General features: G+C 44.2%; 1 protein-coding gene across 1 annotated transcript in view; it reads left to right on the forward strand.

Annotated features, from left to right (window-relative positions):
- Positions 1 to 1,810: 1,810 nt before the first annotated feature.
- The window catches only part of LOC126088143 (UDP-glucosyltransferase 2-like), a 70,696-nt gene continuing 56,350 nt past the window's right edge, over positions 1,811 to 16,156 (forward strand). Inside the window, exons 1-2 of the mRNA XM_049906260.1 lie at positions 1,811 to 1,864; positions 3,599 to 4,002. Coding sequence (XP_049762217.1) covers positions 1,811 to 1,864; positions 3,599 to 4,002 — 458 coding nt within the window. The remainder of the gene's footprint in view (positions 1,865 to 3,598; positions 4,003 to 16,156) is intronic.

Here is a 16,156-nt window from a genome sequence, read left to right on the forward strand (position 1 = left end):
CCGATCATGACCCATATGGGTTCCATAAGTTTTACATCACGCGAATTTGGTCGCCGAGACATCGACGTGAGTTCACTATAATGCTCCTGAAACCACTGTAGCACGGTTCTGTCTTCTAGACATGGACAGTTGTACTGCTGACAGACTGGATAGCCTTCAGCGAAGACATCAACCATGAAGGGACACAGATGGCTTGCAGCTGTCGGCGTGTCTTCAATTGCTACATATTTCTGCACGCGCAGGAGAATGCCTCCTATAGCATAATGCTGCTCCTACCAGCCTGAGTCCATGGCACACTGTCTGTTCTGTGCCGCCATTCACCTCGATGACAGCATTTTTGGAGACGGGAAGCGACCTAGTGTAGCAAAAATGTGATTCACGTCAAGAGCAGACAGGTTTCCATTGATCGACAGTCAAATCCCGATGGTCTCACGCCCACTGAAATCGTAATTGACAATCCTGTTGGGTCAACATGTGACCACATCGGGGTGGCCTGCTGCAGAACTCCGTCTTCAACAATGTGCGATGAATGGCGTGCTCCGAAACACTTGTGCGTGTGCCAGCACTATGCTCTTTCGGCAGAGAAGCCACAGATCATCATCTATAATACAGGGTGATTCGAAAAGAATACCACAACTTTAGGAATTTAAAACTCTGCAACGACAAAAGGCAGAGCTAAGCACTATCTGTCGGCGAATTAAGGGAGCTATAAAGTTTCATTTAGTTGTACATTTGTTTGCTTGAGGCGCTGTTGACTAGGCGTCAGCGTCAGTTGATGCTAAGATGGCGACCGCTCAACAGAAAGCTTTTTGTGTTATTGAGTACGGCAGAAGTGAATCGACGACAGTTGTTCAGCGTGCATTTCGAACGAAGTATGGTGTTAAACCTCCTGATAGGTGGCGTATTAAACGTTGGTATAAACAGTTTACAGAGAATGGGTGTTTGTGCAAAGGGAAAAGTTCTGGACGGCCGAGAACGAGTGATGAAAATGTAGCACGCATCCAGCAAGCATTTGTTCGCAGCCTAGGAAAATCGACTCGCAGAGCTAGCAGAGAGCTGCAAATTCCACAATCAACTGTTTGGAGAGTCCTACGAAAAAGGTTAGTTATGAAACCTGAACGTCAACTACCCAAGGCGATGGATCGGCCGCCAGGCAGCCCGTGACAGAGCACTTCATCACTGGCCTCCAAGAAGCCCTGATCTTACCCCCTGCGATTTTTTATTATGTGGGTAAGTTAAGGATATGGTGTTTCGGCCACCTCTCCCAGCCACCATTGATGATTTGAAACGAGAAATAACAGCAGCTATGCAAACTGTTACGCCTGATATTCTACAGAGAGTGTGGAAAGAGTTGGAGTATCGGGTTGATATTGCTCGAGTGTCTGGAGGGAGCCATATTGAACATCTCTGAACTTGTTTTTGGAGTGAAAAAACACCTTTTTAAATACTCTTTGTAATGATGTATAACAGAAGGTTATATTATGTTTCTTTCATTAAATACACATTTTTAAAGTTGTGGTATTCTTTTTGAATCACCCTGTACTTTATAGAGCAGAGAAACCTCGGAACCACATGTTGGGTGTGAAGAGCGGTGGACGTCTAACCACTTAGTGCCTAGTGGTAACTTCACTGACCTCCTACCTAGTCGACCTGATTCGCCGTTTTCGAGATGCTCATTCATAGGCTCTGTGTATTAATAATCTGCTCATGTCTTCGCTAGGGTGATCGCTCGTCTGTGTCTGCTCCAATTACATGCCTCTGTTACTGTGTCACGTGCCATCAACGCCACCATATGGTATTCAACGTCGCTATGGGTAGTGGTCATTTATATGTCGTGGTATGCAAAAACTTACCAAAATATAAGGTAAGCAGAGCTCAAAGGCTGGAGGAAGTGAAAGCGTAGATCCAAATGAGGTTACAATTTCAAAAACAATTCAATTTTATTAAACATTAAAAAACACTTGTTCACTGGTACAAATATATTGTACCAGTATATATATCACAAAACACAATAAAAAATTTAAACTCCAGGCCTGAAGGGCCACTGAACATTCACAACTGTAATGTCAGATTGACAACCTTAAGATTCAACATAAGGAGATAATCACGGTCTGCAGGACCCAACACCTTTGATTAATTATTGACCAATACAATAAGTTACTGAAAGGAATGACTTTAATCATTTGCCCAGAAGGGCCAATCAAATATAGCCATAAATGCTGTTTTGATAATGCTACAAGAATGCAAAACCAACAGTTAATTTACTTCGTCCAAAGGAGTAGTAAAGAGCAAAAGACAAATTCACATACGAAAGGTTTTTTTTTTAATGAAATAAGCTAACAAGATAAAATTAATAACCAAAAAGGGGTAGTGACTTCGCCACTCGGCCTGAAGGGCCTGAATATCAGTAGTAATAAATATTTGAGAATGGTTGAAGTTAGTGAGTTAGCACTTAAAACCAGCCCGTGCTCCTCACCACTAGGAAGAATTTACGATCAGCTGTGCTGGGACCGCCTGCTTTAGCAATATGGCATAGACCAGCAGAACAACTAGAAACTTCACCAAAGTGGCGAATCGTTCACATAGGGCATGACAGCGACTCTCTCTAACACATAAAATAAAAATTACTAAACATTGAAACACATGATTCAAAATATAACGACTATCTAGGCAGGAACTCTTAATGACGCCCACTAGCCTTCGTAAATCTTCGACTTAGTAAATGTGACAGCCAGTACTAAATAATAATACCACTCAACAAATTGTAAAATACAAGAACGTTATTGCACTTGAGTCAGAATAAAATTTCAACCACAGATAATATTTGAGGTTCAGTTATTAAGGCACAGAGAGTTTCTAGTGATAGTTACACTTGACAATATAACAGTAGATCATTGAATTGGGATTTCGGGCACGCCTGAACCTACTAAAATTGCGAAACACCATGGCACTCGACCTTAGAGAAAAACACACCCGACGACACAGGCAGAAATTGAGTGAGACACATCAAGTCAAAAACTTCTCACCGTTAGTCCAGAAGGCAGACAAGTATTCGGCGACAGGTTGCAACCAGCAGCAGCTCGAGTTACGTCAATCGCCCAAGTTCCGCCATAGCAACGCAGACACGCAGCGTCAACAGTTGCCACGCCGAGCTTCCTTATCACACAGCCCGTCCAGAATGACTGCAGCCGTCCCGAGTACACACGCTCGTAGCAATCACGTGCGTTCACAGGTAGTCATACCAACTTTCCCGCAACATTGCACTGCCACACAATCGGAAACTGAACTCCCCGTCTCACTCCAGCAGCAGAACTCGATACTCTCGTCGTGAGCAGGTATCTCCTGGGAAAGCAGCGCCCTCCGAAATTTGAAAGCAAACGGACCAATCGTGGCAGAGCAAAGCCAAGGCTACGGAAGACGACACACCACACCTAGGCAAAGATGAGGATGATACGGTTTGGCTGATAAGTGTACTATGACGGTACACTGTTCGGTACACTGTTCGTTTACTGTTCGTGAGGATGCAGTTGTCATGTGTAGCCAAATGATATGAAGAAAACAATGAAAAGGTTTCATATCGGAGATCTCCTGGTTGCAGGTACACATACAGCTTGTCACGTTAGTGGCGTGCTTGGCGGTGGGCGCTGGCGATGCAGCCAACATACTGGCGCTGCTCCACTACCCTGGCGGCAGCCACTTCAACACGCTGGGCCGGCTGGTGCGCGAATTGGCCGCCAGGGGCCACCACCTGACCGTCGTGAGCCACACCCCACTGGACAGCCCTCCGGCGAACTACACCGACGTCAGCATCAGGGGGTCCGCACCGCTCGTCACGGACACGTTCAGTGTCAAGAGGCTTTTCTATGCAGCCAAGAAAGACCATGGCCTTCTCGATCTGGGCATCACGAGAGAAATTGCTTCACACTTATTCAACATTGATTTCAAAAACTGCAAAGTGGCATATGAACATCCTGCCGTCGAAGACCTCATAAGAAGCATAAGGTACTAGTATCACTCAGCAAATGGATCATAATAAAACCTATTTATAATTAATATAACAGAGATGAAATTAAGAGTTTATGAATAAAAATGGAAATCCACAGAAACGATTAAATTTACCGTTGGATTACATTGATTTCAGTCATTATAACGCAACGAAGAGCCAAAGAAACTGGTACAGCTGTCTAATATCGTGTAGCCTCCTCCCCTCCGCCACGATCACGCAGGAGTGCAGCAACACAACGTGGCATGGACTCGACTAGTGTCTGAAGAAGTGCTGGAGGAAACTGACACAATTAATCCCGCAGGGATGTCCATAAATCCGTAAGAATACGAGGCGGTGGAGAACTCTTCTGAACAGCACGCTGCAAGGCATCCCAGAAATGCTCAATAACAATTGGTGGCCAGCGGAAGTGTTTAAAGTCAGAAGAGTGGTCCTGGAGCCACTCTGCAGCAATTCTGGACGTGTGGGATTTTGCACTGTCCTGCTGGAATTGCCCAAGCCCGTCGAAATGCGCAATGGACATCAATGGGTGCAGGTGATCAGACAGGATGCTTACGTACATGTCACCTGACAGAGTCATATCTGATGTATCAGGGGTCCCATATCACTCCAACTGCACACGCCCCACTCCATTACAAAGCCTCCACCAGCTTGAACAGTCCCCTGCTACTGTGTAGGGTCCATGGATTCATGAGGTTGTCTCTGTACCCGTACGCGTCCATCCACTCGATACAATTTGAAACAAGACTTGTCCGACCAGGGAACTTGTTTCGTCAACAGTCCAATGTCGGTGTTGACAGGCCCAGGCGAGACGTAAAGCTTTGGGTCGTGCAGTCATCAAGGGTACACGAGTGGGCCTTCTGCTCAGAAAGCCCATATCGATGACGTTTCGTTGAATGGTTCGCGCGCTGACACATGTTGATGGCCCAGCATTGAAATCTACAGCAATTTGCGGAAGAGTTACGCTTCTGTCACGTTTAACGATTCCCTTCAGTCGTCGTTGGTCCCGTTCTTGCAATGTCTTTTTCCGACCGCAGCGATGTCGGAGATTTGACGTTTCACCGGATTCCTGATATTCACGGTCCCCTCGTGAAATGGTCCTGCGGAAAAGTCCTCACTTCATCGCTACCTCAGAGATGCTGCGTCCCATCGCTCGTGCGCCGATTACAACACCACACTGAAACTCACTTAATTTTTGATAACCAGCCATTGCAGCAGAACCGATCTAACAAATGCGCCAGACACTTGTTGTCTTATATAGGCGTTGCCGACTTCAGCGCCGTATTGTGACAGTTTACATACCTCGGTATTTGAATACGCACGCCTATACCAGTTTCTTTGGCGCTTCACTATATAATTACGTTACATTACATTAGTACTCGTTCCACAGATCATGAATACGACATTTGGTAATGCTGTGGTATCTGTCAGTTTATCATAATGTTCCTCTACACGACTTTTCTTTTTGTACAATTACTACTTCATATCTAAGAATTCATCTGTTAAGTAGAAGGAGTTGTCATTCAAAAAGTCTTTTAATTTGTTTTTAAATGCTGGTTGGATATCTGTCAGACTTTTAATGCTGATGGGTAAATGACGCAGTCTTTTGTGGCTGCACAATTCACCCCTTTCTGTGCCAAAGTCAGACTTAACCCAGCATAGTGAATATCATCCTTTCTTCTAGTATTGTAGCTATACAGCGTGCAATTATTTTTTAAGTTGGATGGGTTATAAATAACAATTTTTGTAAGTGAATGTATGTAATGCGAAGGTACTGTAACATCCCTAGTTCCTGAAACAAATGTCTTGCAAGGTGATCTTGGATGGGCTCCAGCTATTAGTCTATTTACGTGCTTTTTGCAATGAATACTTTTCGTCTTAATGACAAATTACCCCAATATATGATGCCATATGAGAGCAGTGAATGAAAATTGACATAGTTGGCTACTTTACGGAGATTTTTTTCACCGAAATTTGCAGTACCCCTAATAGCATAAGTAGCTGAACTCAAACGTTCCAGGAAATCGTCAATATATTTTTTCCAATTCAAGTTCTCAGCGATGCACACCCAGAAATTTTGCAACAGACTTCTGTGCAAAGTCTATATTTATCAATATTGTTATGCCACTTACTGTACACAAGTGTACATACTTTGTTTTCTAAAAATTTAGTGACACTCCATATGCAGAGAACCAGTTACTAATTTTCTGAAAGACTTCTTTGCACTTGTAACAAGGATGGTGCAAAAAATCAATAGGATAAAATCGACAATTCAGAGTACTGTATCGTTAAAGATTCCTGCATCACATCCATGTAAAGTGGTTTAAGAAAAAATGAAATAATATACACTACTTGAATAAAAAAAATAGTGAAGCACCAAGAAGGGAAGGAGGAGACAAAACGAAACTCACATATTGACAGGGTATGCGATGTTATTTCCGCCATTATAAAGTCGAGCAACATATATATGTACTTGGCAATACGAGCAAATCTACCAGTATGACGCTGCAAACCTTCTGGCCTGGATTCATGCACTGATTGAGTTATGGATCTTGCTTTAAGGCCATTGTCCCCGCTCGTGAGACAAACAGGTACACACTGTTCTAAATTGCCTTTGGTACTGAGAGGGACATCATGTCTGAGCTAATCTCACATACTACGTAGACAGTTCAGAGACACATGCCAGTTACGGGTGAGGATCGTTATGTTGAAGAGGGCATCACTACGCTGTCACACAGAAGGTGACACATGAGGACACAGCGTATCCGTGACGTTCCGTAGTCTACTCAGTCACTACCAGCAGGGATCTGACGTCACACTGGACGACTCCCCAAGCCATAACGCCAGAGGTGTCTGCCCTGTCTCTCTGTAGCCGCCACATTCGCCGACGATATTCATCAGAGGTAGTGCAGAACTGCAACTCGTCACTCAACACAGAGTGACACCATTCATCACCACTGCATGCTTTCCAGTCACGGCAGCACTCCAAATGAAGCCGCTTTTGTTGCGGTATTGACAGCAACCAATTCATGAGATCGTAAGTATGTAGCCTGGCTGCTGCTGATCTCCATCCAATGATGCGAGACTGCAGAGGATGTTGAGGGAAGACCATTCGTAAATTTGTGGTAAGATCTTATGGGACCACTCGGCGGGGAGGCCGTTACTAGATCTCAGATGGCAGGCGAAGATGTGAAGGAATTACGATACGGCTGTTGCGTAATACAGCGATTGTGTTGGTCAGGGATAATGCGTGATCTGCTAGAACTCTGACAAGGAGTATGCCTGCCCTCTTGGAGTCCCATGGAGTCCATCATTGGGTCGCTGTCCTCTCTGAATGTCCCACAAATCTGGATATCGCAAGTCTCCAGTAGCAGCTCAAATGAAGATTCGCGATGAGGCCACTTCATACAGATTAATTAGTTAGTCAGTGAGCTACATGTTCCATAGGTCGTTTGAACGATTCCTTTATCTAAATGCTGTGGAACGAGTCGGCTTACAGGATATGTATACATGACTAGTGTTAACATTAATTATTACATTGTGATGTTATCCCTGCTCTTGGAACTACAATTTAGGAAATATTGTTTTTTTAACATAGCTGCTAAGGTTCAGTGACCGTGTCAGAATTATATTGTAACAAATAAGACCTCGGTCACAAATATTAAGTCAAAATTGACCTGGTTTCGTCCCTACTATGAGCGTCGTCTTCAGACATTCCTCTCAACAGCGAGTAGTTCGCCTTTCATAATGTTCGCACATGCATTGACAATGCGCTGACGTGTGTTGTCAGACGTTGTCGGTGGATCACGATAGCAAATATCCTTCAACTTTCCCCACAGAAAGAAATCCGGGGACGTTAGATTCGGTGAACGTGCGGTGCTTCGACCACCAATCCACCTGTCATGAAATATGCTATTTAATACCGCTACAACCGCTCGCGAGCTATGTGCCGGACATCCATCATGTTGGAAGTACACCGCCACTGTCATGCAGTGAAACATCTTGTAACATCGGTAGAACATTACGTAGGAAATCAGCACACATTGCACCATTTAGATTGCCATCGACAAAATGCAGGCCAATTATCCTTCCTCCCATAATGCCGCACCATACATTAACCCGCCAAGGTCGCTGATGTTCCACTTGTCGCAGCCATCGTGGATTTTCCGTTGCCCAATAGTGCATATTATGCCGCTTTACGTTATCGCTGTTGGTGAATGACGCTTCGTCGCTAAATAGAACGCGTGCAAAAAATCTGTCATCGTCCCGTAATTTCTCTTGTGTCCTGTGGCAGAATTGTACACGACGTTCAAAGTCGTCGCCATGCAATTCCTGGTGCATAGAAATATGGTACGGGTGCAATCGGTGTTGATGTAGCATTCTCAACACCGACGTTTTTGAGATTCCCGATTCTAGCGCAGTTTGTCTGCTACTGATGTGCGGATTAGCCGCGACAGCAACTGAAACACCTACTTGGGCATCATTATTTGTTGCAGATCGTTGTTGACGTTTCACATGTGTATGAACACTTCCTGTTTCCTTAAATAACGTAACTATCCGGCGAACGGTCCGGACACTTGGATGATGTCGTTCAGGATACCGAGTAGCATACATAGCACACGCCTGTTGGGCATTATGATCAAAATAGCCATACATCAACATGATATCGACCTTTTCCGCAATTGGTAAACGGTACATTTTAACATGGGTAATGTATCACGAAGCAAATACAGTCCGCACGGCAGAATGTTACGTGATACAACGTACGTATACGTTTGTGACTATTAAGCGCCATCAATCATAAAGTGAAAAAAGAGATCGAATTAAAACATTCATATTTCTTTACTTACTACAAGAATATGTAATGAAAATGTGGGTTCCTATTTAAAAAAACACAGTTGATATCCGTTTGACCTATGGCAGCGCCACCTAGCGGGCCAACCATAGCGCCATCTGGTTTCCCCCTTCAAGCTAGACGAGTTTCGTTCTTTGTAGTTTTTTCGTTTGATGCTTATTTCGTGAGATATTTGGCCCGGTCACTATTAATGGACCACCATGTATATTCTCTTGGTTCCTTAACTGCCATATAATCCTATATTTTCTGCTATATTTGGAAAGTGATTGTTAAAGGTACTTGTACCTTGTATGAATTATTAGTCACAACTTTGTCAATCTGTTTAATTGTTATGGAATCTCGTACAGTGACTGGCTTTCGTCTCTTCTGTTTGATGATGTTCCACATAGCTTTAATCTTACTATCTGCATTATTTATTTATTTCAGGACATTTTAATGACATCCCTCAAAATACTACAGTATTTTTTTAGTATTCAAGTAATGTTGGATCTTGACTTACTCTGGTCTTTACATAAATTTTGATTTTCCTCTTGTATAAGATTTCAATTCCCTCAGTTATCGATGTCCTACTTGTTTTTTATGGATATTGTTTTATAAAATTTTAGGAAAGAAATATTCAGTTGTTGACACAAACGCCTTTTACCTTACTCTTCAGATATTGCGTCCTGTTCTCATTAATAAGCGTCACTGCTTAATACGTATCTGCCTCTGGGTTGTAAGGCGTCATACTGTTTATTTCCATTAATTGCTCATCACGATCATATAGTCCATTAGCAATTCGGTATATATTGTTTCAACCTGAACACTGTCTATAAACATGTTATCAATCAGTATCCTCCTATTCTGCTGCATACGAGTTGGAAAACTACATAAATTAGACTGAAGCACCCAAATAATAATTCTTGTTTTTCCTGTCCGATCTTTTACGAAATCTACATTGAAATTTCCACAAGCTACTAACTGTTTCTTCTTGTGTGACAAGTAGTCCAATAATGCAACTAGATTTCTCATAAATAGCCATAAATAACTGAAAGTTTCCTGTAGGGAATCTGAAGACCTTTACAATTATCAGAGAAGAATTCTGCAGTAACAACACACAATCACTTGCTTCTAGATTCTGATCAACACAAAGCCTAATTGTTTCAATGTTTTCTATATATTTCTTTACGTGTGTTACAACTTCTCCTTTTTCCATATTAACTCTACACAAAAATTATGTAAGTCTATAAAGCCTGATGTTTAATTTCTCCATGCCTGAAGCTATATGGTGCTCAAAGAGACACAGAACACCTATCCCTTCATAATTTTCCACATCATCTAGGCATACAATAAGCTCATCAGTCGTCTGTTCAATCCTCTAATGTTCTGATGGAACTAATTAATTTTGTTTTTCTAGAAACTGTTACACATATTATGCTCTTCTACTGTTCTAATTTCTTTCAGTACTCTCTGTCTGTAACCTGGCTCTAACCTAAAAAAATATGACGTTTTGATTCCAGTAATCAAAGGGATTATTTCGTGTGTACTTGTGGCCCCCTTACACTTTTTGCAAAGTGCTCAGCTAATCTTTCCTTCCCCCTCCAATTTAGGTGCAGGCTATTATTAGTGTATCCCCATCTCCAAATTGCAGCAACTGGTACGGCACATGTATTAGACTTTGTTTCAGTCAAATGAAAGCCGCTCAGCTCTTTGTTCACAGCTACTTGTTCCCACAGCTAACAGCCGCAGTAGCCCTGGCCTGTTCATGTCGCTGCCAGACTTCGAAAAACTCACACGAGTGCATGCTGTTGCTGATCATATTTTCTCTAGGTCACCTCCAATGCTATAATCTAAGTCGTTAGCTAGGCTGTTTCGTGCAGCTAGGCTGTTTCCAGCTCCTCCTATAATAAGTACCTTATCTGTACACAAGGCCCCTATGTTCTTGTCATCTGCCTAAATTTGGCGTTAGGTTTCCGCATGGTTGTGACCTGGTATTCTAGGCCTAGCTTTTCCTGTAATAACTAGCCTACATCTCTTCCGTGATTGCTCCCTAGTAGCAATTTTCTTTTCTTCCTACGTGACTTTTCTTCCGATGTAGCCTTAAAGTCGTTCCTACGAGTCTGCTGCACCCTATTAAGCTCAAGCACTGAAGGTGAAATGTGATTTCTGAGGTTTTCTCCTTTTGCCTATTACTTGTCACCTTCTCGCAGCTCCCACTATCTCCTTACCCCTTCAACATATCTTATTCCAATTTTGCCATTTCTAAAACTGCCTGAGGACACGAACCTTTTTTAGCTGGTTCACGATTTTCTTGTCTCGGCTACATTATCTACAACTGCATGGAAAAGTCTTCTTTACTTTTCCCGCAGCATTCTCCACAATGGAACACCAACTCGCAGTCCTGGAATGTTTCTCTCATACGACAACATCCGCATTTTTCATACATAACGTTGCTCTTACAATAAATTAGAAAGCACAATAACACACTTACACATCAATTAAGAAATCAAGTCGATAAGTTATGAAGCTAATTACACACGTTAGGCAGACGTAGAAATAATACGATCTTAGTTCGTTGAACGTAGGCAGTATCAGGCACGAAGCGAATTAAAACTATAAAAGCAATACATTTTCTAACAACACTCTTTAACCGATGGAATCAGTAAATCATTTAAAGCACTGTAATGGATCCGAGACAACACGTAACGATTAAACGCCGATGTTAACACTTACTTTCACTTATCTTCGGTGTTAAATCACAGAAGACACGAAACAAACGAAAACTCTACAAACTACGATATTTATAACAACACACAAACGGAAACTATGATGAGCTCGTAACGCTGATAATGCTGCCTCACACGGGCACGAAACGTCTCCATATCCTTCACAGTGATCACTCGACATCTGGCCCTGTACACGCCCGTTATGTACCCTACCAGTCTTGGTAACAAAAGAAAACACAAACCTTTTGCTAGAGTAAGTAGTTCTTAGACAATGAAGGACGTAATTTAGTTCCAGTATGATGGACGTAGAGGCACAGTTTAAACGGATTGTAAATCGCGCAGTGGAGAAGTATGTGCCAAATAAACGGATTAAGAGTGGGATGGACCCACAGTGGACAGAGGTTGAATGCCAAAATTCTGCAAATGGTGACGAAACAGAGACTGCTGCATTCGCGGTTCAAAGACGAAACACGCCAATGACGACAAGCGGAAGTTAATACAAATTCGTGGCTCTGCAGAAACATTGATGCACGAAGCATACAACAACCACCATCGTCACACTTTAGCGAAAGCTATTGCCGAAAACCCGAGAAAATTCTGGTCCTTCGTAAAATCGCTCAGCAGTTCGAAGGTTTCTCTTCAGTCACTCGTTGGCCAGTCACGTGCTGCACCACGTCGCTTGGTAATAGTAGAAGTAGTTATGGTGATAGGAGGAAGTACTGTGTGGGATAAAATTAAGTATTAATGCTATATTGCATAATATCTGTAAGAAACAACAGAGTCTGTGATTATATTAGAGGTAACGTGTTGCAATTGAATGGAATATATAAATGTTCGCTAAATTATTTGTGTAAACGTCCAAACAACAGGAACTGGTCTCGGTCTCCTGAAGCCTGCAGAGTGATTCGAGAACACGGATGTAGTCTTTCGTCGATGTGCAAACATGGCGAGAAACAGTATCGTGATTCACCAAAACATCTGAAGAGTCTGCGTACCAGAATCACTTTATCATGGAACTTAGGCCATAGTGTGGGTTGCAAAGCTAGACGCAAGCCTAGGTAATAACATACTGTCAAACTAACCAATCCAGAAGAGGAATATGGTTTTTACTCTAGTGCGACAACAGTTCTTGAGCAGCTGCACCTCGGGAGGGAGATACAACGCTTGGAATGGGTTCTGAGAGGCAATGGATGTTCAGCGAAGACGTCGGAAGCGTGCCAAAGAGAAACATGCAGCTAACTGACACATTTAAAAAATAAATTCCGGGCACGGTATTTCTGCCATAAATCCCCAGGGAGACAAACAGAATCGGTAGTTCATGCCGAAAACATGGCAGTGGAGACAGCACACAGGCAAACGAAAGAAGTTCGGTGACTATTTGCGGCTTTCAAAGACGAACGGGACCAACTTGCAACAAAGGGGTCTACTGAATTCGCGGTGGAGTGTATATCGTAAAACAGACGGATAAACTGTCTCTAGCGGAGCATGCGTCGTCATTTGCAGAACTACACTCCTGGAAATGGAAAAAAGAACACATTGACACCGGTGTGTCAGACCCACCATACTTGCTCCGGACACTGCGAGAGGGCTGTACAAGCTATGATCACACGCACGGCACAGCGGACACACCAGGAACCGCGGTGTTGGCCGTCGAATGGCGCTAGCTGCGCAGCATTTGTGCACCGCCCCCGTCAGAGTCAGCCAGTTTGCCGTGGCATACGGAGCTCCATCGCAGTCTTTAACACTGGTAGCATGCCGCGACAGCGTGGACGTGAACCGTATGTGCAGTTGACGGACTTTGAGCGAGGGCGTATAGTGGGCATGCGGGAGGCCGGGTGGACGTACCGCCGAATTGCTCAACACGTGGGGCGTGAGGTCTCCACAGTACATCGATGTTGTCGCCAGTGGTCGGCGGAAGGTGCACGTGCCCGTCGACCTGGGACCGGACCGCAGCGACGCACGGATGCACGCCAAGACCGTAGGATCCTACGCAGTGCCGTAGGGGACCGCACCGCCACTTCCCAGCAAATTAGGGACACTGTTGCTCCTGGGGTATCGGCGAGGACCATTCGCAACCGTCTCCATGAAGCTGGGCTACGGTCCCGCACACCGTTAGGCCGTCTTCCGCTCACGCCCCAACAAGGTGCAGCCCGCCTCCAGTGGTGTCGCGACAGGCGTGAATGGAGGGACGAATGGAGACGTGTCGTCTTCAGCGATGAGAGTCGCTTCTGCCTTGGTGCCAATGATGGTCGTATGCGTGTTTGGCGCCGTGCAGGTGAGCGCCACAATCAGGACTGCATACGACCGAGGCACACAGGGCCAACACCCGGCATCATGGTGTGGGGAGCGATCTCCTACACTGGCCGTACACCACTGGTGATCGTCGAGGGGACACTGAATAGTGCACGGTACATCCAAACCGTCATCGAACCCATCGTTCTACCATTCCTAGACCGGCAAGGGAACTTGCTGTTCCAACAGGACAATGCACGTCCGCATGTATCCCATGCCACCCAACGTGCTCTAGAAGGTGTAAGTCAACTACCCTGGCCAGCAAGATCTCCGGATCTGTCTTCCATTGAGCATGTTTGGGACTGGATCAAGCGTCGTCTCACGCGGTCTGCACGTCCAGCACGAACGCTGGTCCAACTGAGGCGCCAGGTGGAAATGGCATGGCAAGCCGTTCCACAGGACTACATCCAGCATCTCTACGATCGTCTCCATGGGAGAATAGCAGCCTGCATTGCTGCGAAAGGTGGATATACACTGTACTAGTGCCGACATTGTGCATGCTCTGTTGCCTGTGTCTATGTGCCTGTGGTTCTGTCAGTGTGATCATGTGATGTATCTGACCCCAGGAATGTGTCAATAGAGTTTCCCCTTCCTGGGACAATGAATTCACGGTGTTCTTATTTCAATTTCCAGGAGTGTATTTTACAAATGTCGCTCATATCTGAGTCTTGGTAGGGGACGTGAATTTTGAAAACTATTTCTTCCGAGAAACGATTCGAGATCTACAAGTACCTTTCTGTGCAAACCACCATCTGGACCATCTATTTTATTGATACATCCATTTTTGCCTGATTTTTGACGTCTTCAGCTCTAAATTATGCACTGACATTAGGTGGTCGGTCTAAGATTCTGAAACAAATACATTCAGGGGATTCGCCAAGATGTATACGTGAAAGTGTCAATAACTATAGATACCTAGCTTTATATATCTGTATCTCTGAGGTTCATAGTGATGTCCATTGGCAAATCAGCAGATATTCTGCCGGGATTCAATTTCTCTATCCTGAACCTCCTCAAGCATGTCTCCAATAATCGCAGCATAGACTTCGTTCTGCAGGTATCAAAGTCGGAGATGATGTAGAAGTTATTTCATAAACTATTATATGTAATAGGGGCGTAATGTCCGGTGCACGACGTGAAGAACCAGTCACCATCGAATGGCCTTAAATCGCTAACCTAGGAAAAACCGGACTCCGTCGAGGTAGATTAGCGGTGCGATATCGTATCTAAAAACCATAAAGTATTCTCATCGAAGTGTAGAACTAAAAAGAAGTCCGGCATTTCACCGTACACATACCTGTCGACATGTTGTATTTATCCGCCGACACCGGGCAAGAGAGTTTTAAGTAATATGTCTCACCTATACGGGCATATATATATTGGATGTACGAGTACAGGTTGTAGACGCATGACTGACGACATATTTAACTGGGTCTGGTCGTGAGTCGTGTACGGATAGCCAAATGGTAAGGTGATCACACGCCATAAGAGGGAAATCTGTGTTCGAGTCCCGATCTGGCACAAATTTTTACTGTCCATTCCGTTCTACAACTGGTGGTTGTCCACATTCGCAGTTCCGAATGCATTTACTGTATTTCATAACGGCTGTAGTCGCCGCGGTGCCTGTACCTTTGAGCACTGCATGCATGCATGGATCTCCAAAGGAAATTTGCATCGTTAGTTCAGAATACCACAGGTACTGCAATAGTGTATGGTAACGTCACAGCAGAATGGATCAGTCAGGAGAGCTCATTGGAGTAGTCACTGGATGACATCTAACAAATGTAGTCAGGAACGTTTCAACTATTCTAAAGCTGCCAAAACGACGTCGGTGATGCGACTGTAAAGTGAAAACGCGAAGGAACGACCACTACCCAACCGAGTACCTAACGTACTGACAAATAGGGATCGTCCCATCGAGCATTGAGGAAGGTGGATGTAGAAGATCGCATAAAGTCAACGTAAGGAGTCACTCTTCAGTTCCAATGTGCTACCATTAGCTCCAGCTAGCACAGTGTCTGTGCGAAGGGGTTAAAAGGAATGGGGCATAAACGTTGAGCATCTGCTCACAAGCCACACGTTTCTCTAATCACTCACAAGCGACGCTTAAAAAAAATGGTTTAAATGGCTCTGAGCACTATGGGACTCAACTTCTGAGGTAATTAGTCCCCTAGACCTTAGAACTAGTTAAACCTAACTAACCTAAGGACATCACACACACCTATGCCCGAGGCAGGATTCGAACCTGCGACCGTAGCGGTCTCGCGGTTCCTGACTGCAGCGCCTAGAACCGCACGACCA

The sequence above is a fragment of the Schistocerca cancellata genome, chromosome 6, assembly GCF_023864275.1.
Source record: "Schistocerca cancellata isolate TAMUIC-IGC-003103 chromosome 6, iqSchCanc2.1, whole genome shotgun sequence".
Classification (NCBI taxonomy): Eukaryota; Metazoa; Arthropoda; class Insecta; order Orthoptera; family Acrididae; genus Schistocerca; species Schistocerca cancellata.